This window comes from Balaenoptera ricei, chromosome 19 (genome assembly GCF_028023285.1).
Source record: "Balaenoptera ricei isolate mBalRic1 chromosome 19, mBalRic1.hap2, whole genome shotgun sequence".
Lineage (NCBI taxonomy): Eukaryota > Metazoa > Chordata > Mammalia > Artiodactyla > Balaenopteridae > Balaenoptera > Balaenoptera ricei.
Window position 1 is genome coordinate 7,209,549 of NC_082657.1, and position 27,747 is coordinate 7,237,295.

Here is a 27,747-nt window from a genome sequence, read left to right on the forward strand (position 1 = left end):
GGGGCCTCCTATAAGAGGCATGCGATAGAATATTCCAGAAGCATGCTAAAATAATCTCAAGATCCCATGACAAACCACTAGGATTTGCTATAGTAGACCCAGGGTTCCACAACCATTTAATACCTCTGGGGCCACCTGCCAAAGACTCTTGTCTTTGGGCCTGCCCAAGGGGACTCAGGGCCTGCTACACCAAAACATCACTGGGCTTTGTTCTAACAACAGGCTCAGGAATGCGACATAATCAGTTCCCTAAGAAGTATCACTTACTGGAACTAGTTCTACCGCCAACAACACAGGTGAGCATATTTCATCCTCCCAATGGGGCAGGAAGGCAAGATTTTACAGATTAGGAAACTGAAGCTCTGTGGTTCCTGGGGGGAGTCACGCCCAAGGTCCCAAGGTCACGCAGCTAATGACAGCAGGGCTAGAATCTGGAACAGAGCCTGCAGGCTTAATGCTTACATTTGGAGGTTTCTGAGCATGTTCACTGCTTCCGGTTACTCCATGCCTTGAGACCTAGTGTAAACAGATAGGTTAGGGGGTCCCCGGAGAAAAAGAACCAGGAATGGCTTTCTTGACATAAGAGAAGCCATTTTGGCTTAAGCCGTTTTGTGATCTAAGCCTGGCTGCAGTGCTTGCCCTTGAACAGGTCTCAGTAATCCTTGATCTTAAGGGAAGTTAGCGAACAAAGGGAAAAGGAAAAGCAGTCAAGAAACAATAGTTCAACAATAAAATAGAGTCCTAATTCCTCCTCAAGGGATGTACAGAACAATCTGATACAGTTTTTGAGCTCTTCAGGAACTAAGGCCCCCAGCCAGGTGAAGGACAGAAAAATGTTGACCCTCCTGACTTCAATCAACTAAAGCTTGGACTCTGGCGACCTTTGCCCCAATTCTGTGCTGAATTCTCTGCTCCAGCCCCCTCATGAATATGCATGTCCCCTTAGCTTAAAACTTCCCCAGTTTTGCTGTTGGGGAGACACTGCTTTGGGAAAGATCCCCGGTGTTCTCCTTACTTGCTGCAGGTAATAAATCCTTTGTTCTCCTGATGTTTGGCTTGGTTGTGTCTTTTGGCTCGACACCCACCCAGAGGTGAACCCAGTTTTCGGGTAACACTAGGGGTCAAGCCTGGCCTGTGAGAATGTGAGGATTTAACTTTAAATGGACTCACTCAGGGAATTCCCTGGCGGTCCAGTGGCTAGAACTCCGCGCTCTCACTGTCAAGGGCCTGGGTTTGATCCCTGGTCAAGGAATGGTGCAGCCAAAAATACACAAACAAATAAATAAATTCACTCAACTAAACATGTTTGGAGCACCTACAATTTGTTCCAGGCGCTGAGGCTGCAGAGATTCCGTGTCTTCTTGGGAGTTTGTATTCCAGGGGTCAACAGGTAAACAAATAAACGTGCAGTATCTTACAGGATTTGTACAACAAATATGCCATAAACGCGTTTTCCTGTCTATGTAAGACATTCAAGCAGGGAAGGGAGATTGGGAGGGTTGGAGGTTCTCCCAAGTGGAAAGAGGTCGGTGAGAATTAGAGATTAAGGGATGAGGGAGGGAGCCAGGTGGAAGCCTGGGGTTAGAGGTTCCGAGGGGCAGAGGGCACAGAGCCAGTGCAAAGGCTCAGAGGGAGCAAGTCAGGGGTGCAGGCAGTGAGGATGGGGGCAGGCAGGTAGGCAGAGGGGAAGCTCTGAGGCTGTGACCTGGGCCTAGGAGTCGAATCTCTAGCTGTCACAGGTCTCTAAGAAAGGCAGGTAAAGCGCTCTCCCACTCATCAGGCCAGAGTACTGGTTCAGCCCTGGGAGGCTTCTCCTGGGAGCTTGTGAGCTGACCCACGAGGAGGCCTGTCGGGTGTGCCCCCAGGCACACGGGCTGCACCCGACACTAGGTAGCCTGAGATGGGGTGCGGAGGAGACGCCCAGGAACCCACCGCGCAGGGAGGAAGCAGGGGAGCCGGGTTGTTGTTTTTGTAAACACAGCGGCCCCACCCCAAACGGAAACACCTGTGGGTGGGGGCTCCTTGAGTGGCCTCAGATCCCCCGCTGGGTCTCTGCTCCCGCCCCCCGGGTCCCAGTCCCCCTCCTCAGGGTCTCCATCCCTCCAGCACTGGGTGGGGCAGGCGTGCAGGCTGAACCTCAGGGCGGTGCCCCCCTCTGACCCGTCCCTGCCCCTTCCTGCCCTCTTTGACGCGGCCCCGCTTCCTCTGGCAGGAACCCCCGCCCTTGCCAGGCCTGGGTAAAAAGGAGCCCCTGGGCCGGTCCACAGGCCAAGTCCTGGGAGGCAGCAGCGGCGGCTCCTCTCTCCTCACGGCCCTGTCTCCCAACCCTTGTACCAGTGTGTGCCTCAGTCCCTGGTACAGGCATGGGGGGCAGGGACCTGGGGACCCCAGCAGCGCCAGGCCCCGAGGGGTGAAGGCAGCGGGGCGACTCCGGCACCTCCCTTCTGTCTGTGCCTCCGTCTCTGCCCGGCTGTGGCTCTGGTGAGGGTCTCTGCTTCAGATCCCCAAGTCCCTGGGTCCCTCTCTGTGGTGTTTCTCATTCCGTCCGCACCTGCCACCCACCCCACGCGTGCCTCTTTGTCTTGTTCTCCAGGCCCATCTGTCTCTGGAATCTGAGTCTGTCCCTGGGCTGTGGTCTCCGTCCCTGTTCGGTGTTCAGCTGAGGGCTCTGTCTCAAATCTCTCTCCTGATCTCTGTATCTGACACTCAAGTTCCCTCTTCCTTTCCCCATTTTTCTCTGCTTCTAACAGAAAGCCCTCCTGCCATTACCAACTGTTAAGCTCTCTCCATCTCCCAGGTTTTTTCCCTGACAGTCAAGGTCACCATGTCCGGCCCTGTCAGCAATCTCTTCCCCTTCATTTGCCTGGCTCTGTCCCCTTTCTCCTCATCTCCAATTTCTCTCCTCACCCAAGGCCACCCCACTTGGTCTGTCACAGATCAGTCCCACCTCTACGGACTTCCTATCCATTTCTGAGCAGCCTGCAGCCCCCCCGCACTGCTGGCTGTCCTTACTAAGCGACTTAACTTCAAGGCCAATTTCCTTACTTGCATTCTTAGGCAAAGAAAGTGTCCATCATCTGACACGTGGAGCTCAGCTACTCCTTGGGACCCCAGGCAGAGAACTTGCCCCCTCAGATGAGTTTGCTCATCTGCAAATGGGCATGGTGTCCACTTAGGAGGCGACGGTGCAGCATGCAGGGGGAAGGTGGGTGCCTTGCTTCCCTGCCCCACTCCTTCCGTCAGGGTACACAGTCCCAGGTTGAAGTCAAGGCCCTCATAGTTCCGAACCACGCAGCTGCGTACTCCTCAAGCCCACCCAACACATGCCGACCCCCAGCAAAGCCCAGAGGGCCACTACTTCTTCCTTACCCTCCCCTCGGAGGCCAGAAAGGGCCCAGAGTCTAGAGAACCCAGGAACCTCCACCCTCCCTCACTTCCTCCCCAGAGACTTGCAGGGGGAGCTCAACACCAAGTAGAAGGCATTGTGTACTCCGACACCAAAAGCTGACGAGGACCAAAAGACCAGAGAGGGGCAGCATCGTGGTACAGGTTGTCTTCACCCAGAGACGAGAGGGCAGGAGGCAGGATTTGGTCCCCATCCTTACGCCCCCAGAGGATGAAAAACAGCCCCCCCTTTCACATCAACCCCACTTAATTCCCAGGGACACCCCCTCCCTCTGATAAGGGCATGGATACGGAACCTGGCCCGTGACTGGGGAAATAACTTTTATTTTGTTTGGGGCAGTGGGCAGGGGTCTGGTCTCAGAACTTCTGGAACTGCTTCTTGGTGCCGGCAGCCTTGGTGACCTTGAGCACGTTGAAGCGCACCGTCTTGCTCAGGGGCCGGCACTCGCCCACTGTGACAATGTCACCAATCTGGACGTCCCTGTGGGGGTGAGCAGCGCCACATCAGAGGGACTCTGCCCCAAGCAGGCCCTAATGGCACCTTTCTCACTGTCTCCAGGCGGAGGCCTGTCACCTCTGGCTCCTCCAAACCCCAACCAAGCCGCTATTTCCAGGTCCATCTGCACTGCATGCCGCCCTGTCGTTATTTATTGAGCGCTAACTATGAAAGGCGCCAAGCTCAATACCATGCAGAGGATGCTCCGACCCTTCCAGGACAGAAGACCTCCAACTAGCATCTCCATTTTGCAGAGAACGGGAGGCTCCCAAAGATGGTGATACAGGGTCCCCTCACAAACCGTCCCCGCCCCCAACAGGTGACTACCTTCACCCGGCAGCCAGGGCGTCCTGTTAACGGCCAAGGCACGTCCCAAGTCACCCAGGCTCTTGTGCAGCCCACCCCCTCCTCTCTGCCTGGGAGGGCGGCTCACCGGGGCTACCTGGGGCCACCGTGCTCACCTGAAGCAGGGGGAAAGGTGCACAGACATGTTCTTGTGGCGCTTCTCGAAGCGGTTGTACTTTCGGATGTAGTGCAGGTAGTCTCGGCGGATGACAATGGTCCTCTGCATCTTCATTTTGGTCACCACACCTGCGGGAGGAGGGGCAGATCCCGGGTCAGGCCCCATAGGGAAGGGAGCCATGGGCAGCCCAGGGCATGCTGGGAATCAGGGGCCGCTGAGCAGGGTTCCCAAGAAGCCCTGCTCCTGGCATCAGCTGTGCCAACTGCTTTCTCAGCAGTGCCCGGGGTGGGCATCTGAAGACCATCGTGAAAATAACAAACATCATCTGCCAGTGCCCCCCATAACCAGGAGTCTGCCAACCCCTTCCTCACCCAGGACCCTGGGGTCTCAGTGTCCCCAGCCCCTCCTCCCTCAGACCCGGGAATTTGAACCCAAGCCCCCAGAGGTCCTCACTTACCAGACAGGATTCGCCCTCGGATGGAGACATTACCAGTAAAAGGGCATTTCTTGTCAATGTAGGTGCCCTCGATGGCCTGAAGGAATAAGGAGGATTAGCAAGCCCCGAATGGTAGTTCCTGAAAACAACAAGGGGTGTGGCCTCCCTGTAGACACAAAACTGCAACTCCCAGCAGCCCCAGTAACAGCCACTCAGATGTGGATAGGGCAACTCAGTTTGGGCACACGTGCAGGGAAACAGGGATCTCCTTCTTTCTTCTGAGGATCCCCATACCTCCTTCGGTGTCTTGAAGCCCAGACCAATGTTCTTGTAGTATCGCGGGAGCTTCTCCTTGCCAGTTTCTCCAAGCAGGACCCTCTTCTTATTTTGGAAGATAGTCGGTTGCTTTTGGTACGCACGCTCAGTCTACAGGGATGAGATGAAAGCTGGTAAGCTTGCAGCAGGCAGCAACCTGGTCTGGAAAGCTTCACAAACCCCCCAGATCCCATCCTCTGCAGTATTTAACTCCCCAAACGCTGCACTCACCCAAATTTACCTCTAACCCAGACTCAACTCTAAACCCGGGGTTACGTCGGTATTTACGGTCTAAAGCACCTTCCACCGCCTGCACAATTCACCCCTTAAAACCCAGATACAGAATCATCCCTCTAACACCCTGGACACCCTTCAGCAAGAATTATTCTCCAAGACACAAAGATACCCACCCAGGAGTCACTCCTTATTAGTTACATATGGCTCCAAAATTAAATACCAAAACGATGGGTTCCCTGGAGTAGCCCTTAGGACTCAGTTCTCACAGGATTAACCCTACAGCCTAAGGCCTCCAGAAAAACACTCTGTAAACCTTGGGTTTTAAAAAGATAACTCCTAAAAAGCTTGAGCCTTAATTACACCCTAAATGCGGAGCTCCTAAGATTTAGGAGGCGCCAATCGAGATTAACGCCAGGACACGCGCCCTCTGCCCGAATTTCCCTGGGAAATCGAGGACGCCCAGAATTAACCCCCAAACTGGGGCGCAGAGTCCCGCTCTCCAGGACACGCCCCTGAAGCCCGGGCCCCGCTAGGTCTGCGTCAGTCCCGAGCCCGAACCTGAATGTCAGCCATCTTCCCGGCCGCCTGAAAAAAGGAAAGCCGCGGCGGCGTCCGGGTTTCCTTATCGATTGCACAGAAACTAGAGAGGAAGTGACGAAAGAGGGGCAGGGTAACACGGTTTGAGGCGGAGCCTTGGCGAGACTCTGATTGACGGACTGCCCTACCCAAGTACGCGATTCGGAGACCGCACGGACGCTGCCATGACGTTCATGGCAGAGGGGCGGGAAGAGACAGACACTGTCTCGCGAGACTCTTAGGCCATCATTGCGCGCCAGCGCGCTAGGTCACGTTGGGAAAGAGTGGCCAGCCTTGTTATCGCGAGAGTTGTCGGGAGGCGGTCTTGTTTCTGCGGGGAGTGGGACCACGTGGGGTTTGGGGACAGCGTGGCTGTGTCCGCGCAGGGCTTAAACGGGTTGTGGCGGCGGCCATCTTTTTGCAGGACTGGAGACCGGAAAGTCTTAGGAGCATGCATGCTCTGCGGTGCCGCCATCTTTGTGAGGGGCGGGCACTACCCATGAGTTTGGTGCAGTTTAATGAAGGTTGTTTTCCTCTATGGGCCATTTCATCCCCAAAGGTTTCGTGAAAAAATAAAATTAAAAAAAAAAAAAAAAAAAAGGCGTTCTTCTTATTGTCTGTAACAGCGCTGTCCAATAGTAGTTTCCGCTGTGATGGAAATGTTCTGTATCTGCGCTGTCCAACACAGTGGCCACTGGCACTGGAAGTGGGGTGCCTGCGACTGAGGACCTGAATTTTTAACTTTTTTTCTTTTTTTTTTTTAGGTAAGAAGTGGATTTATTTAGAGAGAAACATACTCCACAGACAGAGTGTGGACCATCCCAGAAGGTGAGAAAGGCCCTAACTTTAATTTTATTCGATTTAAATATAAATAGCCACATGGGGCTAATATCTACTGCGTTGGTCAGTGCACGTCTATAACTGAATACTAATTTATTGTTTTATAAATTCTTGTAAAGCAAAATCTAACAGCAATTGCCATGTGCCTGGCATTGTGCTAACACTCTAAGTATGGTTCGGTTACTATTCCCATTTTGCAGATGGGGAAACTGAGGCATTAGTTGCTCCAGGTTTCACAGAAAATGAGAGGCAGAGGTGGGAATTGAACCTGGGCAGTCTTGCTCCAGCGTTCTTAATCACCAACCTTTAAAGAAGGAAGCTTTGAATCCTTTTTACAGTCACTTCACACTTAATGAGCACCTATTTGGTACCTGGCCCCCTTCTGGGCAGTGGTGGCAACAACCCGACCAACCCTGACAGCTGTCCACACTCTGACTTGCATCTTGTTGGGAGATTTCAAACTCCAGACCTTGGCACGGATAGGTGTCTTATGCCTCTTTCCTTAGTTAAGTCTTGGTCTAAAATTTACCAGTGCTCTAACTCCACAGAGTGTGGTTCTCTCTAAATAAATCCACTTCTTACCTATCACAATAAATAAATAAATAAATAAATAAAACCCATGGGGAATATACAGAATATTCAGTGATTTCATGTTAGGACAAGTGTGCAACCATCTGAAAAAAAAATAAAGTTGGGTCTCTACCACCTACTGTATGCCAAAGTAAATTTCTGATGTGTAAATGTAAAATTTAGGTGGGTTTGGGGAATGAAACCATAAATGTACTAGAAGAAAACATGAGTTTTGTTTTGTTTTGTTTTTTTCACTTACGAGTCTAGTAAAGAATTTTTTTTTTTTTTTTTTGGCTGCACCGTGCAGCTTGTGTCATCTTAGTTCCCATGGCAGTGGAAGCGCAGAGTCCTAACCACTGGACAACCAGGGAATTCCCTAGTAAAGACTTTCTTAAGCATTGCATTTAGAACATAAAATCTGTGCTCCCAACAAACTTCTACACAGGTCACAAAATATTATTCTTTTGATCTTTTTCCAATTTTTAAAAAAATTGAAGTATAGTTGATTTACAATGTTGTGTTAGCTTCAGGTGTATAGCAAAGTGATTCAGTTATACATATATATGTGTATATATTCTTTTTCAGATTCCTTTCCATTATGTTATTACAAGATATTGAGTATAGTTGCCTGTGCTATACTGTAGGACCTTGTCATTTACCTATTTTATGTAGTGTGAATATGTTAATTCCAAACTCCCCCTGCCCCGTCCCCTTTCATGCTTTCTTATTTATCCTTTGTTTCCTCTTCCCCACTAAAATGAGGGCAGGAATTTTCGTTGCCTTTGTTCTCCAGGGCTTCTGGTGACTGTCACATAGTAGGTGCTCAGTTTGTCCTTGTTGAATAACTGACCAAATGAATGGAGGAGAATTAGATACACCAAAATGTCCACTTACAGGCAGATGGGTAGATCCTGGCATAGCTTGATCATGGACCACTCTGCAAGCACGTAATAAACATGAGGTAAGTCAACCAATCTGGAAGTGAAAACACTGCCAGACATGTTTCATTTTTTAATCTTTAAATTTCCGATGACTTCTGAATAGGGATTTCATGCACATGGTACAGAATTCTAAAAGTACAAAGTAAGTTGTGAAAGATGAATCTTTCCCTCACTCTTCTCCCCGGACATGCGCACCCAGTTTCCCTCTGCAGAAGCAACTGCTGTCATCCTGTTATCATCTGCCAATGTGTCTTTCAAACTAGTCTACCCTCTGTTGAATTTGTATGTGGACAAAGCAAAGTGCAGAACAAGAGGCACAGCATGATCCATTTATTCAAATGTTTATGGACAATCTATAGGACGACTGCATTTTTTTACATATATATTTCTTTTTCATATTCTTTTCCATTATGGTTTATCACAGGATATTGAAAACAGTTCCCTGTGCTATACAGTAGGTCCTTGTTGTTTAATGCATTTTTTAAAGCTTATTACATGATATAGTTGGGGCTTATCTTTTTAGGTATTATAGACTACATTGTCCAATAACACAGCCATTAGTTACATGTGGTTATTTAAATTTAAATTGAGTAACATTTAAAATTCAATTTTTCACTCATTCTATTCATATTGCAAATGCTCAGTAATCACATGTGGCTAGTGGCTTGCATATCGAACAGCAAAGATTTAGTATATTTTTTATCAACATAAAAAAATGCTCTTATAGACAGAGAAGGCTGGTTGCATATATATGTATATATAATATATATGATGTCTTTTAAGTTGTAATAACTTCAGAAATATAAATGCTACAAACTTACAAAAAATCATTTGAAGTTTAATTATTTAAATTTCTTTTACACTTGATAGCTTTGTGAATTTTGAACGATACATTTTTAAAAATTTATTTTATGGGAGTATAGTTGATTTACAATGTTGTTAATTTCTGCTGTACAGCAAAGTGATTCAGTTATACATACATATACATTTTCATATTCTTTTCCATTATGGTTTATCACAGGATATTGAATATAGTTCCCTGTGCTACACAGTAGGACCTTGTTTTCCCAACCTATATATAATAGTTGGCATCTGCTAATCCCAAACTCCCAGTCTATCCCTCCCCCCAAGCCCCGCATGGCAACCACGTTTGTTCTCTGTGTCTGTGAGTCTGTTTCTGTTTCATAAGTTCATCTGTGTCATATTTTAGATTCCACATATAGGTGATGAATGATACATTGTTAATTATCATTGTTTCAGTCCCTCTGGGGTAGCATTGAGGAGGGACTTTTCATTTTAGAACCTGCTATGTCTTCCCCCCAGTGACCTTGTAGTAGCTTTATAATTTATTTTTTGAAGAAAAAGTAAGTTCTGGAGTATTTGAATGACTTAGAAAGGATTTATGATATTTAGTTAAAAAAAAAAAAAAAAAAAAAAAGCAGGACCTGGAGTTGCTGTCTACAATGTGTGCTAAATAAACTATGTACAAAAGTTACATATAAAAGTCTGCATAAAAGTTTCTAACTTAGAAAAAAGCCTGGAAGGAAATGCATGATATTGCCCTGGTGGTTTACATCTCCAGGTGGTGAGATTAGGTATGATTTCCTGTCTCGTGTCTCAAATGCTCAATATTTTGCAAATTGCTGAGCAGCTGGTGAGATTTTGATAAGGGGAGAGTAAAGAAAAGAAATACTGCTTCACTCTGAAGGGGTGAGGGCAAATCGGAGATGTTTAGGTCCTTAGCTTCTAGATATTTTTGATCACAACCCACAGAAGGAAATACATTTTGCATTGTGACCAAACACACACACCTCTCTCTCACCCTCCTCTGCCTTCTTCTGTTTTCTAATTTTTAAGTCTTTTAACTCTCTCCTTTCCTTTCTGTAATACACTGATTTTTTTCCTTTTCATTTCTATTCAATTTCGTTATCACCACTATTATTTAAAATATTTATTTATTTATTTGGGTCTGCCGGGTCTTAGTTGTGACATGCAGGATCTTTCTTTTTTTAGTTGCAGCATGCGCAATCTAGTTCCCTGACCAGGGATCGAACCTGGCCCCCTGCATTGGGAGCGTGTAGTCTTAACCGCTGGACCACCAGGGAAGCCCCTCAATTTCATTATCATTTTAAGGCTGCTTACAGCCCACCACATCGATTTTTTTGAACTGCAGTGTAAACAGCCTTGCTGCCCAATAATAAACTTCAGCCAACTCTAGTTGTTACCACTTGAGGGCGTATTTCCCTGTCTCTGCCAGATTTCAGACATTTACTAGCATTTCACAACAGAAATCCAAAAGCTAGGAGAACTGGAGACCCTCCCCCTCCCCAGTGAGCACAGAAATGTCTATTAAAACAAGACGTATCCCTGCACCCCACCCACAGACCAGGGTCTCCAAGGTTGCTATAGCCCAGGAGATGAGGCTGACCTGGAGGGTCCTTTGGTTGTGGGCAGTTGGGCAAGATGGAACTGGAGCTTTGGAAATGTTCATTCTGTTGGCCCAGAGGTTCTGATTCCCTGTACTTGTCCCACAGGAATGATTAAGGTTATGCCTGGAGATTTCGTCTGCATTCTCTCTGAGGAATGATGAGCATCTTCTCATGTTTATTTATTGGCATTTGTGTATCTTCTTTGGTGAAACGTGTTTTCAAGTTTCAAGTTTTATTTGGTTATCTCTCATTACTGAGTTTTGAAGAGTTTTTCTCTGTATTTGGCATTCAAGTCCTGCAAGAGATACGCAAATAACTTCTCCCAGTCTGACCTGTCTTCATCTTTTTAATGGTGGGTGTCTTTACAAGTGGCAAGTTTTACATTTTTAAGCCAAATATAAGGGATTGTGGTTTCCAGGGGATTATATTGTGCTTTTACATGCAGTCCTGTTAAACTTAAGACTTAAACTCTGGTTTTCAGTTGCTTCTGTTGGCAGCTCTGCTGGTAAGCGGGAGCCCCAGGAGGGGTAGGGAACCACCCACTTGCAAAATGATTCTTAGAGAAAATTTAAGCCACTGTGGTGTCTTAGACATTTTGGAGATTAAGCAAGAGAGAATGGCACAGTGTCCCAAGTTATGATCTGCCCCGTGAACCAACTAGCAAGTACTGCCCACCAGTCCCAAGGGCAGCACGAATCTAGCTTTCTGCCCAGTACAGATGTGTGTACCTGGGTCATACCTGACCCCTCTGCGTGTCATCCTGGCTGACACCGCTGACTGCACATAACCCTCCTCAGTAAGGTGGGGATGGGGGCCCACCTGGGTCAAGTATTGAGAGGTGACCAGGGGTGATTATCCAGGGCTGGGTACCCTAATGTTTACCCTTTCAGGGACTCACCCTGACAGATCTAACAAGCCTAGTTTTAATCTTACAAAGCACCAAGAGCTTTCAAATCCCACTTTCTCTAATGCCTAACCACCGTTTACAAAATGTTTTTTCTTGTCCATTTCTTCACGTTAAGCTTGGCCCAGCATGGCAGACTGGAAGAGACCACATGCCCCACAGTGAGGAACCGGTTTGGTTTTAGAGAATGGTGGCAACTCCATACTTTGCAGCTGAATTAGGGAAGACAACTTTATGCAAACTGGGCAACACCAGGCTCTACAGGTCGTAAATACCAATCCCACAGGCATCTCAAATTCCTTGGCATGTCAATCTCTACAAAGGTCAACTCCTCCACGAAAGGCAGTTTCTAATCCATCATCTGCAGAAAGAGCACAGCCAGTTTTATTCTTCAAAGCCTCCCATCAGCCGAGGGCCTTGCTCCCCTGGGCCTGCCTCTATGGCAGACACACACTGCAAAGACGCCAAATTTCTTTAAAAATAATTTATTAGTTTTGGATCACAAAATATAGGGAAGACACAAGGGCAATGCCTGTGACCCCTTGGGCCGTACTTCCCTTCCATAAACACCTTTTAGAACCCCAGACTCGTGCTGCCCAAGCATTCTCTCACATCCTAACAGCTGCAGAGTATAGTACCTGACCATGTGGGAAGCTTAGACTCCCTGTAGGCGACGTGAGTGGCCCTTCTACTTAGGTCTTCCAGCTCACTTTTGCCAGTATTGCAACAGCACGGGTTGTTCGAACTGTCCATGTCCTAAAACTCTCATGAATGAATAGGTCACAGGCAAATTCTGCCTGCACAGCCCTTACAACTGTCTACGCTTTTAAAAAGGCCTTTCTTAAAACAGCAGTGGCTAAGGCCCCTTTGCTATACCCAGTCTTCTAAGCCCCAGGCTGCCTGTGGCACCTGGACGGCAGCCCCTGGGGGTCCCCCACATCCTAGGGTGGCGATGGAGGAAGGGCAGGCCAGGCCAAGCATGAAGAAGAAACGGTCAATTTTATTTGGCTCAGACTAAGAATCCATGGGTCTTGAGGACCTCTGTGAATCGGTCGATTTTCTTCTCTATGTTCTTTTCGGCCTGCTTCCGTAGCCTCTGTGGGGTCAAGGTGACAGGTGGTGGTTAGTGGCTGCTCCCTAGGACTGCCCTTATCCCAGGGGGCCACCCACACCGGGCCTTAGGCAGAGCCTTCCGAGGGCATAACAAAGACCCAAGTCAAGAGTAATCAGCTCCCAGACCCTGCCCCAGAAAGCGTGGTGCCCCTCCAGCCTCAGCCCCGCCCTCACCATGAGCTGCTTCTTTTTCCGGTAGTGGATCTTGGCCTTCTCCTTTCTCTTCTCCTCCAGTGTAGCCGTTACTGCCTGGTACTTCCAGCCAACCTCATGAGCCAGGCGCCCTAGGTAGGCAAACTGGGGGGGAGAGGGAGAAACGAAGCTGTAAGGAAACGAGGCCAGGGTGACTAGGGGAAGGGCGCTGACATCCTGTCCTAGAGGGTCCCAGTCCAGCCGTACAACTTTGCAGCAAGCCTGCGCTCAAGAGACACAGCCACCCCTGGCAGGGCTCTCTGCTCCTCCTGGCATCAGCTGAGCCATTGGCATTATCGGCACTGCCCACAGTGGCATCCGCAGACCATCGTGAGAAAAAGCCATCATCTGCCAGTCTTAGGGCCCTAGGTGCGCCCCCCAGGAAGCCTGGGACCCCAAGGCATCGCTCAGCAGACCCTGGAACTCACCTTCCGTGTAGGCTTCAGACGCACAACTTTGAGGGCGGCAGGAACCACCATCCGCTTTTTCTGTTAGAGAAGGAGAGGGACTTAGAGACCTGGAGTGAGGGACAGACAGGGAAGAAGGCTGGCTGGGGCAGGCGTCTCAGCCAGTGCTGTTTTCACGAGGATCAAACAATGTAGGTAACTGCAGAACATCACGGACACCAGACACAAAGATGCCGCTGAGGGAGATGGGTCTTGCTCACCTTGTCATAGGGTGGCGGGATCCCATCAAACACCTTGAGGCGGTCCAGAGCGGCCTGGCCTCGCTTGGTCTTGTGGGGCAGCATGCCTGTGGGCAGAGGACAACAGGCCTGCTCAGTGGGGCATGTGAGGACCCCGCTGCCTCACCTGGGCGGGCAGGCGGGCGGCCTCAGATGGTAGTGCATGTGGAGTCATCTCACGGTTGGGAAACTCGAACACGAGTGGGAAAAGTCTTCATCACCGGCCACCCGCCCCATCAGCCCGTGGTCCTCAGGCCCAGCTCACCTCGCACTGTCCGCCAGAAGATGCGGCTGGGGGCTCGGAAGTGGTAGGGGCCACGGGAGGGGTTGGTGTTCATCCGCTTGCGGAGGAATGCCAGGTACTTCACTGGGAAGAGGGGAGAGTGTGTGAGGCCTCAAGAGTCCTCAGGCAGATGGTAACTCCTTCCAACGCAGCACACAACCTTACTTCCGAGGGCGTGTTCGGGAACTCAGACTAACACCTCCCACCACTGGTGGGACTGCTTAGGAGCCCGTGAAAGCGTGAGCCCTACAGAGGTCCACCCTCTCCAGCCCTCCTCCCAGGCCCTCACTCACACTTGTTTCTATAGAAATTGCCAGAAATGTTGATGCCCTCACAGCGCACAACCACCACCTTTCGACCTAGAGGGAATGGAAAATAAGACAATCAAGGAGGTCAAAAATTAGGAAGCAGGCCCAGTTACTGCTAAGGACCCAGAAAGGAGGCTCCTTCCGTCTCAAACTGGCCACAGTGCACAAGGAAGGCACGGAGTCTCCTGCCCCGTGTCACAGAGCAGCAATCGGCGAAGCTGGACTCATGCTTAAGTTCAATTTGTTAGTCTAACAGAGCCCAGAGCCCCCAGCCTGGGAGGGGAGGAGGTTGGCAGGTCTCAGAGCGGTGCATGGGGTTGATCTCATGGTCGTTAGACTCAAACGAAAGATGGTGATTTTTGCTCATCACTGACCTTGAGGCTCGTGTCTGGGGGAGCTATGGGCAGGGGGCAGACTTACCCAGAAGCACCTGCTTAGCCACGATGGCTGCCAGGCGGCCCAGGAGATGGCCTCGGCCATCGAGAACCAGGACCTGCTGGAAATAGGTTGAGAGGGCTCAGAGGCACCCACAGCTTTGACTCCCCACCTCAAACAATCATTCCTCCCTACTTGTTCATTTCACCTACCTCCCAGAGTACCTGTTAACCAAGTACAAGACCCAGAAACTAGAACCTAAGGCTCACTTTACAGACAAGGCCAAGAGAGCAAGTGACTGACTCAGAATTTCAGTAAGTGGAATAAGATACCAAAGGACTCCCCTCACATCTCAGCTGCTTGAAGGGCAAGAATCTTTATGCCCAGATTATGCTTGACAGTCAGCAAATGAGCTACAATCTGAATCCAGACTGGCAATACTGATCCTCCAGGCAGAAGAACCTGTGATCTGGATACAAGCTGCAGAATCTCGACAGAATCTGGTTCTGTCCTGGTCTCAGATACTTTTCTAGCATGAAGGTTCAGAGCGGATGAAGCTAGGAAGGGTAGTCTAAAGCCCTGGCTGGCTCTGGTATTGACTAGATTTGCATCCTCCGGCGAACTGCTCAAACGCCAATCCTCAACTTCTTGTCAAGTGTAAAAGTCCCAAGTTTACCAAGGGCTTGCTATACATGTTATGATTTTTGGAAGCCGGTGCAAAAGGCCACAAAATCTAAAACCAGACTTCCTGACAACATAACTTTGGTCAAAACCCTCCAAATCTCCAATATCTGTTTCAGGAACACTATGATAAATTAACTGAATTACACAAAATACAAGGCAAACGGTACCAAGCGCCGTAAATGCAGGGACACGGTTTCGGAGAACTCTACCACTTGCCTGGCCCCAAACGTGGTTTTCCTTCCTAAACCACAGACCCATCACAGGCACACCCCTTCCAGAGGCATCCTTTCCTTTATATCGAATAGGTTACACAAGAAGACTGGGCAAAGTCAGAATTAAGTTTCTGCTGCCGTCCTTGAGGGCCTCCAGGTCGTTAAGGACAAACGATATCCCAGGGCTGTGAACATTTCATCACAATCCTGTTTCCAGCACCAGCAGACCTTTAGACTTCCTCGACCCCCAAGAGGAAGGAAAATAACAATTCGTGCCTGCATGCCCTGTAGGCAGGAGCTCTCTCGACCCACTGCAAAAATTTCGCGCTAAAATACCCACAGCTGCAGGGAAACCCTGATGCGCACTCCCACGAGGCCGAAACAACCCGCGCCTTGGGCAGGGCGGAAATACCCTCCATTTTGGCCAATCCTCGGCTTCTCTTCGTCCCCTGGCCGCGCAGCTGCCTTCCGCGTGCTTCCCCACCGCTGAGGACACACTGGCCCAATTCGGCCAAGGCCCGGCCAAAATCAAGGTAAATCAGGCCTAGTTTTAAAATAACTTTTCTTGTGCTGGAAGCCCCGACCACTGCCCCCTGGGCGAAAAATGATGCCGCATTCTAGCCAGCCGAGAGCGTAAAAACCGTTTTATATTTCCGTTTTGGGTTCCTCTTACCCCGAAAGCTTTCTGTTTTGCTCAGTTGTCGACCTTAAGTTCCACAGTACACTTACGAGAGGAAAGAGGTCCAACCCCGGTCCGGTCTCGACCCCACCCGGCCCCACACCGCTCCGCCCCGCGCAGAGCCTGTACCTGTCCCTCCGCCATCTTCGGCAGCCGCCTGGGAAAGAAGGAACCTTAACCGCAGGGTTTCTTATCCCTTGAAACAGGGGCGGAGGAAGTGACGCAACACGGGCGCTTTCCGTCTTTTCATTGGCCAGAGTGCCTTGCGCGTGCGCAGAAAGGCCCACTGGAAGGCGGGTCATCTTTTGACTGTCCAATCAGTATCGTTTCTATCGAACCTAGGCGGCCATGGCTGTGCCGGGCGAGATCACGTGGGGTAGGAGGGGGCTCTGCGGGGGCGGGGCTGTTCAGCCTCTGTTGCCGTATTTAGGAGGGGCTGGTAATCCTCGCGCGAGTTGCTCGCTGTGTTTGCGGTGGGGCGGGGGCGAGAAGGCTGGAGGAGAAGCGCTCTTAACCCCTAAAGCGATATCACGTGTAGGCCCACAGCAGGCAACGAGGCTTGCCCTTTAGCGCTTCAGTCTAGGCTTAGAGATCTGGATTTCGGTGTCTGTCCGGCTTCCTTGTGATCTGGCTAAATCCCTGGCCGTGTATGGGCCTCAGTGTCCTCACCTGTCAAAAAGGTGGAGATAGTCTTCCCTATGAGATCTAACGTATGAAGGAATGACTTCTAGATGCCTGAGTGTTCCCCAAAGGAGCTTCTCACTTTCTGGACAAAGCCTTTGCTTTGGCGGTGCCCCTTGACTGGGATGCCCTCCCCTCCACCCCCACCTTCTAAAATCTGGCTTGAGTCCTTCTCTCTAGAGAGCCTCCCTGTTATCTCAGGCTGGCTCAGGTACATCCTCGGGGCTCCCACAGTGCCTATGCTACCTCCATTAGAGCGTGTGTCATCCTGTACTGGGGCTCTCTGGGGCCCCTGTCTTCTCACCCATGGACCAGGAACCCTGAGAGGGTGGGGCTGGTTCTCACTCACGTCTGGGTCCCAGCCTTGCCCTGCACTGGCCCTGGGGCCCAGGAGGCCTCAGAAAATAGGTATTGAATGAAACACTGCATTAACTGAAAAACCAAGACCCAAACCCAAACTGCCCCATCCACTCACCCTGTCCCATCCACAGACAGGCCTGGCCAGAGCTGGTAGAAAAGGATGATTTATATACAATTTCCTGGGGACAAGGGCTTTGTACAGAGGGGGGAGGGTGAGGCCGGGGCCGCTGCTGGGTGCTGGCGTTGCCTCCATCCTGGGGAGACAGTGACAGGAGCAATGTGGCCAAGGAAAGGACCAGTTTCTAGCTGACTTCCTCCAAGTTCCGACTCTGTGTCCTCGGGCAGGTGACTCCTCTCTCTGGGCCTCAGTGTCCTCCTCTGTAAAATGGGATGATAGATGACTCACTGGGCTGTTTGAGGCTCCGTGGACAGAGGAGAGGAAAGCACCAAGCTCAGGGCTTGGCACAGTCTCAATGCCAAAACCAACTCCATTCACCCTGAATGCTCACTATGTGTTTGGGCATCGCTGGCCGAGAGAAGTAACTCTCTGCAACCATGAGAGATCTGCGCTCTCCAGGACAGCTGTGATACCAGCCACATGTGAATACTGGGCACTGTAAATGTGGCCAGCAAAACTGAGAAACTGAGTTTTTCATTTTACCTAATTTAAACTTAAATAGTGTGGTTATTGGGAGAGTGGGAAAACAGGGTGTGAACAGGGACAAGGGTAGGAGGAAAACTTCTCAATGAAAATTGTATCTCGGGGACGTCCCTGGTGGCGCAGTGGTTAGAAGTCCGCCTACCAATGCAGGGGACACGGATTCAAGCCCTGATCCGGGAAGATCCCATATGCCGCAGAGCTATTAAGCTCGTGCACCACAAGTACTGAGCCTGCGCTCTAGAGCCTGTGCTCTGCAATGAGAAGTCCTCGCACCACAACAAAGAGTAGCCCCCGCTCACCACAACTAGAGAAAGCACGTGCATAGCAACGAAGACCCAATGCAGCCAAAAAAAAAAAAAAAAGTACTCCCCAAAACAAATGCTGACATGAAAGATCATTTAATTTAGAAATTGTTCCGTGATCCAGTTACTGGAAAACTTCTGTAGGTTTCAAAGAACTTGAGTATACGAATCTACTTATGCAGCTGTAAATTTCATGGAATCTAAATACTGATCAAATATTTCTGATAAAAATTTCGCATATGCATTGTGATGTGCTGTGAGTGTAGCATACACACTACATTCTGAAGACTTGGTATGAAAAAAAGAATGTAAAAATATCTCACTGATAATTTTTTAAAGTATTGATTACATGTTGAGATGACAACATTTTGGATACACAGGGTGAAATAAAATATATTCTTTTTTTTGGCCACGCCACTGGGCTTACGGGATCTTAGTTCCCCGACCAAGAATCAAACCCGTGACCCCTGCAGTGGAAGCACAGAGTCCTAACCACTGGACCACCAGGGGATTCCCTAAAATATATTCTTTATACTAACCTGCTTATTTTTACTTTAAAAAAAGATTCAGCTACTAGAAAATTTAAAATCACATGTGTGGCTTATATTCCATTTCATTGGACAGCATTGCTGAAAGGGTTTTTCGTGGTCACTTCCCTTAACCTCTCAACAACTCTATGGTAGAAGGATTATTATTAGAGTCTTTTGTACAGATAAGAAAACTGAGGCAGAAGAGTGAAAGGCACAGAAGCCGGAATCAGAAGGCCCAGAGTCAAATCTTGGCTCTGTCACTCATGAGCTGTGTGACTTTTGGCAAATGATTTACCTCTCTGGGCCTTGGTTTCCGCCTCTGTGAAATGGGGATAATAATGGCACCAGCTTCTCAATTAAGTGAGTTAATTTGTAGAAAGCTCCAGCACAAGACCTGAGACACTGAGGCACTCTACGTGTAAGCCATTGATGCCAGATGTTTCTTGTTAGATCCCTCTGAGCACATTGGGAACCTGGGCCCTCCACTCCTTCCTCCCTCGGGGAACCACCCACCTTCTGCCCCCAGACTGGTTCCCAAGTTTGCCTCTGGGGCTTCCTCTTCCTGCTGCCCTAGGTGAGAAGTCTCAGCTCCCTTACCTCGACTTTGAGGCCTAGATGTTGCTGTGTCATTTTCAATCCCCCACCCACCCACCCCAGGCTGGGCGAAGTTGCTAGAACACCCTGACCTTTTTCACACCAGGAGGGCTTTGCAGAGGCGGTCCCCTCTGCCTGCTCCAGGAGGCCGCTCTCTCCTGGCTTGCAGACTCCTGTATCCAAATACCTCCCCGGAGGTTGGGGTGGGTGGTGTCTTCATGTCCGCAGGTCCCCACTGAGCTCACTGTCTTTCCCAAATCTCCCTCCTCCCCCCAGGTTCCCCACTGGGCCAGACCCAGCGTCCTCTGCTTGCGCCACCTCCCCTTCCTCCTTCCTCCCACCCCCCACCAAGCCTGTCAGTCTCCAGCCCCATCCCTCCTGATGATCCCTGACCCCTGACTCTGCCCGTCCCCTCCTCTCCGTCCCCGTGGTCCGGCCCTGGCTCAGGCCTGGTCCTCTCTCCCTGGACCCTCGCCCAGCAGCCTCCACTTTGGCCTCCAGTCTGCTGTCTGTTCCAGTCTGTCCCCCTCCATGGCCCCAGAAGGGTCTTCTTGCATCCGGACTGACCCACACCTTCCCTGCTCAAGGCCCCCCTCCACACAGGCCACCCACACCAACACCAAATCCAGGGTCCTCAGCTTGATGAGGAGTCAGTGCTCCAGGCAGGGCACCTATGGCCCCCAAAGGATCAGCTGACTCCGGCCATGCCCTCTGCCCACCCCACTGGCTCACCCGCTCCCCAGGGTAAGGCATCCTCTGTCTCTTCCTTCGCCAGTGCAGGCACCAGGCAGCGGCCAGCAGCAGGAGGGCCACGGGCAGCAGCAGCAAGAGGAGCAGAAGAGGGGCCTGCAGGGCCGGCAGGGATGTGGCCCCCAAGGCCCCGGGACTCCTTGGGGGCAGCAGGGTGGAGGAGTCTGCCAGGAGAGAGGAGGCTGGGTGACTGAGAAGAAGGGCCAGGCCAGGGAAGGAAAAAAAAGGCCTGCCTGGTCCTGCTGTGTGACCTCGGGTGGGCTGCTCACTTCTCTGGGCCTCAGTCACCTCATCCATAAAATGGGGATAATTATTGTGTCGACTTCATAAGGTTGTCACAAAGATTAAACGCGTGAATATACCGAAAGTGCTTAGAACAGTGTCTAGCACGTAGTAAGGTTGAATTTTATTTATTTTTTAAAGCCACTAATAACTTTTTATTTCAAATATATCATTTTTCTTTTTTTTTCTTTTTGCCCGCACGGCATGTGGGATCTTAGTTCCCCGACCAGGGATCGAACCCAGGCCCCTGCCAGTGGAAGTGTGGAAGTCCTAACCAGTGGACCTCCAGGGAATTCCCTACATTTTATTTTAAAAAGGGACAAATGTGTGTCTAGTGCTTATGTATCGATTTGCTTATTTGTCTTCTTCCCCCAATAGTCTATGAGCTACATGAGGGTGACAGGAGCCTTATTGCCAGAACCTACTACTTAGTGCTGATGAAATAATAGTTTAATTTACATAAAGTAAATATCTGAGTGGATGAATGGACAGATAATAGAACAATGAAAGATACAATGTGTGAAGCTATGATGGCTCACAAGGCCCCACTTGATCTGGCCCCCTTTGTTCCTTCTGAACCCTCACCCCCCACCTTCTCCCCTTTGCTTACTTGGCCTCAGCCACTGGGGCCTCCTCATGATTCCTTAAACGGGTAGGCAGGTTTCTGCCTCAGGACCTTTGCACTGGCTGTTCCCTTGTCAACTTTCAGTGACTTTCCAGTCAACCACCTCAGCCCATGATTCCATCACCCTGTTTTAATTTGCCTGCATGGGGCTCGTTACACTCAGATATTTTCCTGATTAATTATATGTTTACATGTTTATTATCTGTCTCCTTTATTAGCAGGTCAGCCTCCCATGGACATGGACTTGATCTTGTTTTGTGCTGTGTCTCCAATGCCAGGCACCAGGGAGATGGTTAATAAAGGTTGGTTGAATGAATGATTAGTGATACATGTAAATACAAATGACGACGTTAAATATAAATGACTAGGACTTCTCTGGTGGCGCAGTGGTTAAGAATCCGCCTGCCAATGCAGGGGACATGGCTTCGATCCCTGGTCCGGGAAGATCCCACATGCCGCGGAGCAACTAAGCCCATGCACCACAACTACTGAGCCTGCGCTCTAGAGCCCGAGAGCCACAACTACTGAGCCCGCGCACCACGGCTACTGAAACCCACGCACCTAGAGCCTGTGCTCCGCAACAGGAGAAGCCACCGCAATGAGAAGCCCGCGCACCACAATGAAGAGTAGCCCCCGCTCGCCGCAACTAGAGAAAGCCTGCGCCAGCAACGAAGACCCCATGCAGCCAAAAATAAATAAACAAACAAACAAACAAATAATTTATATATCTATATATGACTAAACGATTGGAAATGCAGGAAGAAATTGAGAAGAATATAATTAGAGTGGGAGGTTTTCTTATGTCCCCCCACCCCCACCCCCCGCATGGCTTGCGGGATCTGACCAGGGATGGAACCTGTGCCCCCTGCAGTGGAAGCATGGAGTCCTAACCACTGGACCACCAGGCAAGTTCCTAGAGCGGGACGTTTTTAACCATCCCTCTCAGAACTTGACAGGTCTTGTAGACAAATATAACGAAGTCAGAAAGTCTCTGAAGAATACCAAGATAAGGTTGATAGAATATATACACACTGATTCAATCCTGATCATACCAAAAAAAACAAACAAAAAAAATCTATTATTTTCCTAAGACCTTGTTCAGTTACAAAACTGATTATATACTTGGCCATAAAGGAAAACTTAATAAATTGAACAAGTTAAGTTTTCACAGGGCGTGGTCTCTCGTCATATTCCAATAAAGTTATTTCACTTTGAAACTTTTTTTTTTTTTGGCCGCACCACGTGGCTTGCAGGATCTTAGTTCCCTGACCAGGGACTGAACCTGTGCCCTTGGCGGCAAAAGCTCAGAGTCCTAACCACGGGACCTCTAGGGAATTCCCCACTTTGAAACTTTAGGGCTGGTCCATCCAATATGGCGGCCACTTGCCTCATGTGGCGACTAAAGATGTGACCTGCGGCCAATCTGAACTGAGATGTGCTGTCCGTGTAAAATACACACCAATTCTTAAAGACTTAGTAGGGAAAAAAGGATGTGAAATACCTCATTAAGTAATTTTTAAAAATATTGATTATGTGTTGAAATGATATCTTGGGTTAAAATATATTGGGTTAAATAAAAAATATTGAGTTGGTAAAATTTGTGGTTTAGGGACTTCCCTGGCGGTCCAGCGGTTAGGACAGTGAGCTCTCACTGCCGAGGGCCCTGGTTCGATCCCTGATCAGGGAACTAAAATCCCACAAGTTGCGGGGCGTGGCCCCCCAAAAAACTTGTGATTTAAATATTATTTTAAAAATTATAAAATTATGAGAATTAAATTCAAGGGACTTCCCTGGTGGTCCAGTGGTTAAGACTCCGCTAAATAAATAAATAAATTCAATAACATCACAGAATTCCCGGGCGGTCCAGTGGTTAGGACTACACGCTTCCACTGCAGGTGGCACGGGTTTGATCTCTGGTTGGGGAACAAAGATCCTGCAAGCCATGCAGCACAGCCAAAAAAAAAAAATAATAATAATAATAAATTCAATAACATCGTTATAGAGAACAGATTACTGGTTGACAGGGGTTAGGATGGGAGTTTTAGGATGAGATCTAGTTGCACAAACTCACATGTGGTTACACAAAGCTACATGTGTGATAAAATTACATAGACACACATATATACACACACACACACTCTCTCTTTTAGGGGTTGAATGTGTCCCTCAAAATTCATATGATGAAATCCTAGCCCACAGTACCTCAGAATGTGCCCTTATTTGGAGATCAGGTCTGCAAAGAGGTGATCAAGTTAAAATGAGGTTGTTAATGGTGGGCCCTAATCCAATATGACTGGTATCCTTATAAGAAGGGGAAATCTAGACACAGAGATATGCATAGGGGGAGAGTGCCATGTGAACATGAAAATGGCCATCTATAAGCCAAGGAGAGAGACCTGAAACAGATCCTTCCCTCACAGCCCTCAGAAGAAGCTAGTCCTACTGACACCTCAATTTCCCAACTGTAAGAAGATAAACTTCTGCTGCTTCAATAACCTAGTTGGTGGTACTTTGTTACAGCAGCTGTAACAAACTAATACTCACACACATGCATGCATGCATATATAACTGGTAAACTCTGAATAAACTCTGTGGATTGTACCCATGTCAATTTCTTGGTTTTGACATAGTGCTATAATTAATGTTACCAAGCAAAAGGTACCACTGGGGAGGCTGGGTGAAGGGTGTGCAGGACCTCCCTGTACAGATCCTATGCCCCTTTCCTTTGAATCTGTAATTATCCCAACATAAAAAAGTTTAAAAAATAAATCCACCAATAACATGCTAAAAAATAACAAACATTAAGAATCCTGAAAAATAAATGAATTAACCTTTTTTCTTTTTAACTTTTTTTAAACACAGCTACAACAAAATTTACACTCAAACGTGTGACTCTATTTCTATGGTATAGAGCTACCTCAGAGAAACAGGCAGGGATGGTTATTCCCTTCTCAGAGATGGGTAAACTGAGGCCCAGAGGGGGATGACAGGCCCAAAGTCACACAGCCCAAAGGAGCACGGTGGGGTCTGGGGAGCCCTGAGTGGAAGGGGTGAGGGCCTAGTGAAGGTGGGAGAGGAGGGGGTGGGGCGGTGGGCTATGGGGCGCTGGGCACCTTTACCCGGCTGACACTGCAGCTCCAGGCACCTGGAGAAATTCCGGCGGGTGATCCAGGGCTTCAAGGCCACCAGCTGCTGGGAAGTGTCCTGCAGGAGGTGGGAGATGTTGGCCTGGACGAAGCGAAGACAGCTGGGGAGGGGCTGGGGGCAGGGGAGGGAGACGTCACCACGGCATCACCCCCAGCGTCACCTCAGGTCAAGGGCAAGGCCTGGATCTCACAGAGATTTTGGAGCCTTGCTCCCCCAGGTTGCTAGGGGGAAGCCTCCTTAGCAATGTCTAGCAATGCGGTCCAGTCAGACCTGGATCAGGAGGGAGTTTACATCCCCTCCTTCTCCGGGTTGCTAGGGGTGAGAACCCCTTAGCAACATCCTTCAACAGGGCCTGAGAAACAAACTTAGAATTGGTGCGTTGGGCTCAGACCCCTGGCCATCCTCCAGTACTTAGAGAATTGTCACTTCCCAGCACTGAGGGCCCCCAGCAGGACTGGACTTCCAGCTCCACCTCCCTCAGGCTGCTCAGGTCAAAGGAAATCTCCAGTAAGGCCTAGCAGACCTTTGCTTCCAATCCCTAGGAAAGCATCACGCTCCCCTCACTTGTTCCCCAAGTTCAGGGCTGACCTGGAAGGCACATGAGGTGACGAAGTGTATCTCGGTGTTGACAGCCTCCAGCAGTTTCCCCATCTGGGACCCAGCCACGGTCTTGAGCCGTCCCATCCAGCGCTGGGCCAGGACCAGACGCCAGAAAGCCCCACAGAGCTCGTCCTGGGGAGAGACCACCCAGGCTCTGGGTCCCGTGGGCGGAGGGGGCAGGGGGCTTAACTGGTGGGGCTGGGGGCCGGGACTCCAGGGTCCCGGGGGAGGAGGGGGCCGGGTCAGCACACTAGCCTGGCTCCCTGAGGGGTGGTGAATCTTGAATCTCTCCTTCCCACCTCCATCCCGGGCCCCTCCCATCTGTGACTCACGTCCTGCAGGTTGGAGGCAACAGTGACTGGGTAATCTTGAAGCAGGTAGTCAGACTGCGGGAGAAAACAGGGTCAGGCCTGGCTGCAGACAGGAGGAAAGAGAGCTATGGGGACCCGGTGGCGGGGGGACAGGGACCCAGAGAGTAGGTGGCAGGGACCCAGGGTGGGGAGATGGGGACCCAGAGAGAGGGGTACAGAGACCCAGGCGGGGCGGGTACCCAGAGATAGGGGGACAGAGACCCGGAGGGGGCGGGGACCCAGAGAGAGGGGGACGGGGACCCAGAGTGGGGAGACAGGGAGCCACAGAGACCTAGACAGGGGGAACTCAAACCCAGAGACAGAACCTCGGCCTCGGATTTGGAGCAGGGACGCTCACCAGCTTGCCGATGGTGCTGGTGAAGGTGGAGGAGATGGGGCTGTGGGGGAAGGAGCAGTCCGGGGTCCCGCGGAGGCCGGGGCTCAGCAGCAGCAAGAGCAGCAGGGAGGTCTGCGGGCGGCGCGGAGTGAGGGCCCCATTGGCTCCACACCCGCCCCCCTCCCTCGTCGAGGCTGCCCCCTCCAGCCCCCTTTTCTCTCTTCCCTCTTTCTCCTTTCCAGCTCTTCCACTTCTCGGCTCCTCCTCCTCTTGGCTCCTGTGTGCCCACCTCTGACCATCTTTCCTGTATCTCTTTCTGCCTCTGGTCGGGTGCTGACCAGGTTTCACCCTCCTCTGCCCCATCTGTTTCGCCCCCCATCTCCCTACCTCGACCCATCTCTCTCCACTTCTGCTCACTTCTGCCCAGGATTTTCTCATCTCTGTCCATCCCTCTGCCCCTCCATGCTCATCTCTCCTGTTTCTCCCTCAATCTGGGTCCCATCTTTCCCACTTGTACCCACCTCCCTGTTTCTTCCCCCGACCCTTACCCATCTCCCCCAACCCCTGTCCATCTCCCCCACCCCTGTCCATCTCCCCGCAACTCTGTCCATCTCCTCCCAACTCTGTCCATCTCCCCCACCCCGTCCATCTCCCCCCAACTCTGTCCATCTCCCCTCTCAGCTCTGCCCATCTGGACACCACTCTTCCTTTGCCCCACCTTAACCCCCAGGGATACGCACAGTTGGGCTCCAGGCTGGCGCCAGCACTATCATTTCGGCCCGGGGCCCCTCATGCCTGTGGCCGGATCTTGGAAGGGACAGAAGAGCGAGTCTCGGACCCCCGCACCCCAGCCCCTTCCTTGCCCGCCCCTCCCCCTCCCCGCCCCTCCGCCCCTCCCTCGGTCCTTTGATGTGGCTAAGTTTCCGCCTCCTACTCTATAGCGCTTCCTGCGTGAAGCACGGTTATGGTGAAAACTCCTCATCTCCCCTTCTAAGAACCCCGACGTCCGGTGCCCGCAACCCTCCCCAGGCCAGGGACCCAGGAACCCGACCCCCACGCCTCTCCGCTCAGCCCCAAGAGGGGGATCCCGGCCCCGCCCTTCGGGGACCAGGAGCCCGTTTCTCCTCACGCACCAGGCTTGCCCCAGCTGGGTGTGGAAGGGGCCACGCCGGGTGACAGCCGGAGATCGAAAGTGAAAGGAAATATTGGGGGGAGATAGTGAGCTGGGCGGGTGGGGATCGGGGTGGTGCAAGGGGCGCCACCTGGTGGTGACAGTGGCAGCTGACGCCCCAAAGGGCGCCTCAGTGGGACTCCCGCTCAAGCGGGCTGAGGTTGGGTTGTTCCCTGGGTGGGGGGGTGGGGGGACACAGTGAATGGAGAGCTGCGGTTCCAACGTGGATCTGTCTCTAGCTAGAGCTAATCACACAGGGCCAGGAGGAGGTCACCCCGAGCCCTTCATCTTTGCCTTGAAACCTCAGCCCCAGCCCCCAACCCTGGTCACCTTCCACATCGAGGTAAGTGACAGCTCCATCCTTCCAGGTGTTCAGGCCCAAAGGCATGGAGGGGACTTGTGACTCTGTTTGCCTCTCACTGTCCACTGACAGTCCAGTCCGTCAGCAAAGTTGTTGGCTGACCATCAAAATGTATCCAGAATCCGACCACCTCTCATCACCCCCACTGCCGCCACCATCACACGCCTGAATATCACTGTTCCCTACTCACCTCATCAGCTTCCCTGCCTCAGCCCTCACCTGCCACAGCCTGTTCTCCATATGCAGCCAGAGGGAGCCTGTGAAGACCTAAGTCCCCTCACGTCCCTCCTCTGCTCCAACGCCACCGCCCACCCCCGTACCTGCCACAAAAGTCCAAGTCCTCACTGTGGCCTAAACAGACCTGCAGGATCTGGCCCTGTCCCCTGTCTCCTCTCTCCTCCCTCCTCGCTCAAATCCAGCCAAGCTGGCCTAAGGCAGGCACGCTCCTGGCCCAGGGCCTTTGCACTGGCTGTTCTCAGCCTGGAATGCCCTTCCCCCAGATACCCACATGGCTCAACCTGATCTCATTCAGGTCTTTGCTCAAATACACAAGGCAAAGCCTTCCCCAACCGCCCTTTTTCAAGTTGCACCCCCCTCCCAGCACTCCCACTCATCCCTGCTTTGCTCTCTCCCTCGTCACTCATGACCTTCTGACACACCATTGCCGTTTACTTTTCTTCTTTATTGTCAGTTGTCCCTATGAGGACGTCAGCTCTGGGAGGACCACGGTGAGTATCCGCTTACCCTGCTGGATCTCCAGTACCAAGAACTGTGCGTGGCTCACGGCAAGTGCTCGATCAATATTTGTTAAATGAATGACCAAGTGGATCCTGGCCCTTCGGCATTGTTGTGG

At 50.8% G+C, this 27,747-nt stretch overlaps 3 protein-coding genes, 1 long non-coding RNA gene and 5 other non-coding genes across 17 annotated transcripts; 1 reads left to right on the top strand and 8 right to left on the bottom strand.

Moving 5' to 3' along the window:
- Positions 1-3,713: 3,713 nt before the first annotated feature.
- Positions 3,714-6,020, bottom strand: RPS11 (ribosomal protein S11). Its single transcript, XM_059904040.1, has 5 exons — positions 5,911-6,020; positions 5,095-5,226; positions 4,822-4,897; positions 4,363-4,492; positions 3,714-3,886 (listed from the first exon to the last, which is right to left on the bottom strand). The coding sequence occupies exons 1-5, from the start codon at positions 5,923-5,925 to the stop codon at positions 3,763-3,765; spliced, it is 477 nt and encodes a 158-aa protein (XP_059760023.1). The 5' UTR covers positions 5,926-6,020; the 3' UTR covers positions 3,714-3,762.
- Positions 4,605-4,694, bottom strand: LOC132354449 (small nucleolar RNA SNORD35). Its single transcript, XR_009499312.1, has one exon. It is a non-coding gene; the product is annotated as a small nucleolar RNA SNORD35 (small nucleolar RNA).
- A 339-nt stretch (positions 6,021-6,359) lies between the features above and the next one.
- LOC132354327 (uncharacterized) lies at positions 6,360-11,119 on the top strand. The gene is made up of 4 exons (XR_009499236.1): positions 6,360-6,452; positions 6,693-6,756; positions 8,235-8,299; positions 10,814-11,119. It is a non-coding gene; the product is annotated as an uncharacterized LOC132354327 (long non-coding RNA).
- Positions 11,120-12,592: 1,473 nt separating this feature from the next.
- Positions 12,593-16,351, bottom strand: RPL13A (ribosomal protein L13a). Of its 2 annotated transcripts, none has more exons than XM_059906187.1 (8): positions 16,273-16,351; positions 14,614-14,689; positions 14,179-14,244; positions 13,868-13,969; positions 13,585-13,670; positions 13,346-13,405; positions 12,900-13,022; positions 12,593-12,708 (listed from the first exon to the last, which is right to left on the bottom strand). In XM_059906187.1, exons 1-8 carry the CDS (start codon positions 16,285-16,287, stop codon positions 12,622-12,624), a joined length of 615 nt encoding a protein of 204 aa, XP_059762170.1. In that variant the 5' UTR covers positions 16,288-16,351; the 3' UTR covers positions 12,593-12,621. The 2 variants fall into 2 exon arrangements, with proteins under 2 accessions (XP_059762170.1, XP_059762171.1); XM_059906188.1 differs by having other exon boundaries at positions 14,614-14,686; positions 16,273-16,342.
- On the bottom strand, positions 13,184-13,270 carry LOC132354448 (small nucleolar RNA SNORD35). Its single transcript, XR_009499311.1, has one exon. It is a non-coding gene; the product is annotated as a small nucleolar RNA SNORD35 (small nucleolar RNA).
- On the bottom strand, positions 13,475-13,545 carry LOC132354443 (small nucleolar RNA SNORD34). The gene has a single exon (XR_009499308.1). It is a non-coding gene; the product is annotated as a small nucleolar RNA SNORD34 (small nucleolar RNA).
- LOC132354441 (small nucleolar RNA Z195/SNORD33/SNORD32 family) lies at positions 13,746-13,830 on the bottom strand. Its single transcript, XR_009499306.1, has one exon. It is a non-coding gene; the product is annotated as a small nucleolar RNA Z195/SNORD33/SNORD32 family (small nucleolar RNA).
- Positions 14,487-14,570, bottom strand: LOC132354442 (small nucleolar RNA Z195/SNORD33/SNORD32 family). Its single transcript, XR_009499307.1, has one exon. It is a non-coding gene; the product is annotated as a small nucleolar RNA Z195/SNORD33/SNORD32 family (small nucleolar RNA).
- A 981-nt stretch (positions 16,352-17,332) lies between the features above and the next one.
- On the bottom strand, positions 17,333-27,661 carry FLT3LG (fms related receptor tyrosine kinase 3 ligand). Of its 8 annotated transcripts, none has more exons than XM_059906181.1 (8): positions 27,639-27,661; positions 26,103-26,169; positions 25,384-25,494; positions 25,008-25,061; positions 24,664-24,807; positions 24,042-24,186; positions 20,004-20,185; positions 17,333-17,562 (listed from the first exon to the last, which is right to left on the bottom strand). In XM_059906181.1, the coding sequence occupies exons 2-8, from the start codon at positions 26,133-26,135 to the stop codon at positions 17,350-17,352; spliced, it is 882 nt and encodes a 293-aa protein (XP_059762164.1). In that variant the 5' UTR covers positions 26,136-26,169; positions 27,639-27,661; the 3' UTR covers positions 17,333-17,349. The 8 variants fall into 8 exon arrangements, with proteins under 8 accessions (XP_059762164.1, XP_059762168.1, XP_059762167.1 ...); XM_059906185.1 differs by lacking the exon at positions 27,639-27,661 and adding an exon at positions 26,496-26,587 and having other exon boundaries at positions 24,048-24,132; XM_059906184.1 differs by lacking the exon at positions 27,639-27,661 and adding an exon at positions 26,496-26,587 and having other exon boundaries at positions 24,042-24,132.
- Positions 27,662-27,747: the final 86 nt, after the last annotated feature.

Coding starts and splice junctions, on each gene's coding strand:
- RPS11 (XM_059904040.1), bottom strand. Junction 4,898..5,094: donor GCTTCAAGACACCGAAGGAG/GTATGGGGATCC, acceptor TTATTCCTTCAG/GCCATCGAGGGCACCTACAT. Junction 3,887..4,362: donor CACCTTTCCCCCTGCTTCAG/GTGAGCACGGTG, acceptor TCACCCCCACAG/GGACGTCCAGATTGGTGACA.
- RPL13A (XM_059906187.1), bottom strand. Junction 13,671..13,867: donor CTTCTGGCGGACAGTGCGAG/GTGAGCTGGGCC, acceptor CTCTGCCCACAG/GCATGCTGCCCCACAAGACC. Junction 12,709..12,899: donor GGAAAAAGAAGCAGCTCATG/GTGAGGGCGGGG, acceptor TTGACCCCACAG/AGGCTACGGAAGCAGGCCGA.
- FLT3LG (XM_059906181.1), bottom strand. CDS start 26,135: ATGATAGTGCTGGCGCCAGCCTGGAGCCCAACT. Junction 24,808..25,007: donor TTGCCTCCAACCTGCAGGAC/GTGAGTCACAGA, acceptor GTCTCTCCCCAG/GACGAGCTCTGTGGGGCTTT. Junction 17,563..20,003: donor TGCCTTACCCTGGGGAGCGG/GTGAGCCAGTGG, acceptor CCCATTTTACAG/AGGAGGACACTGAGGCCCAG.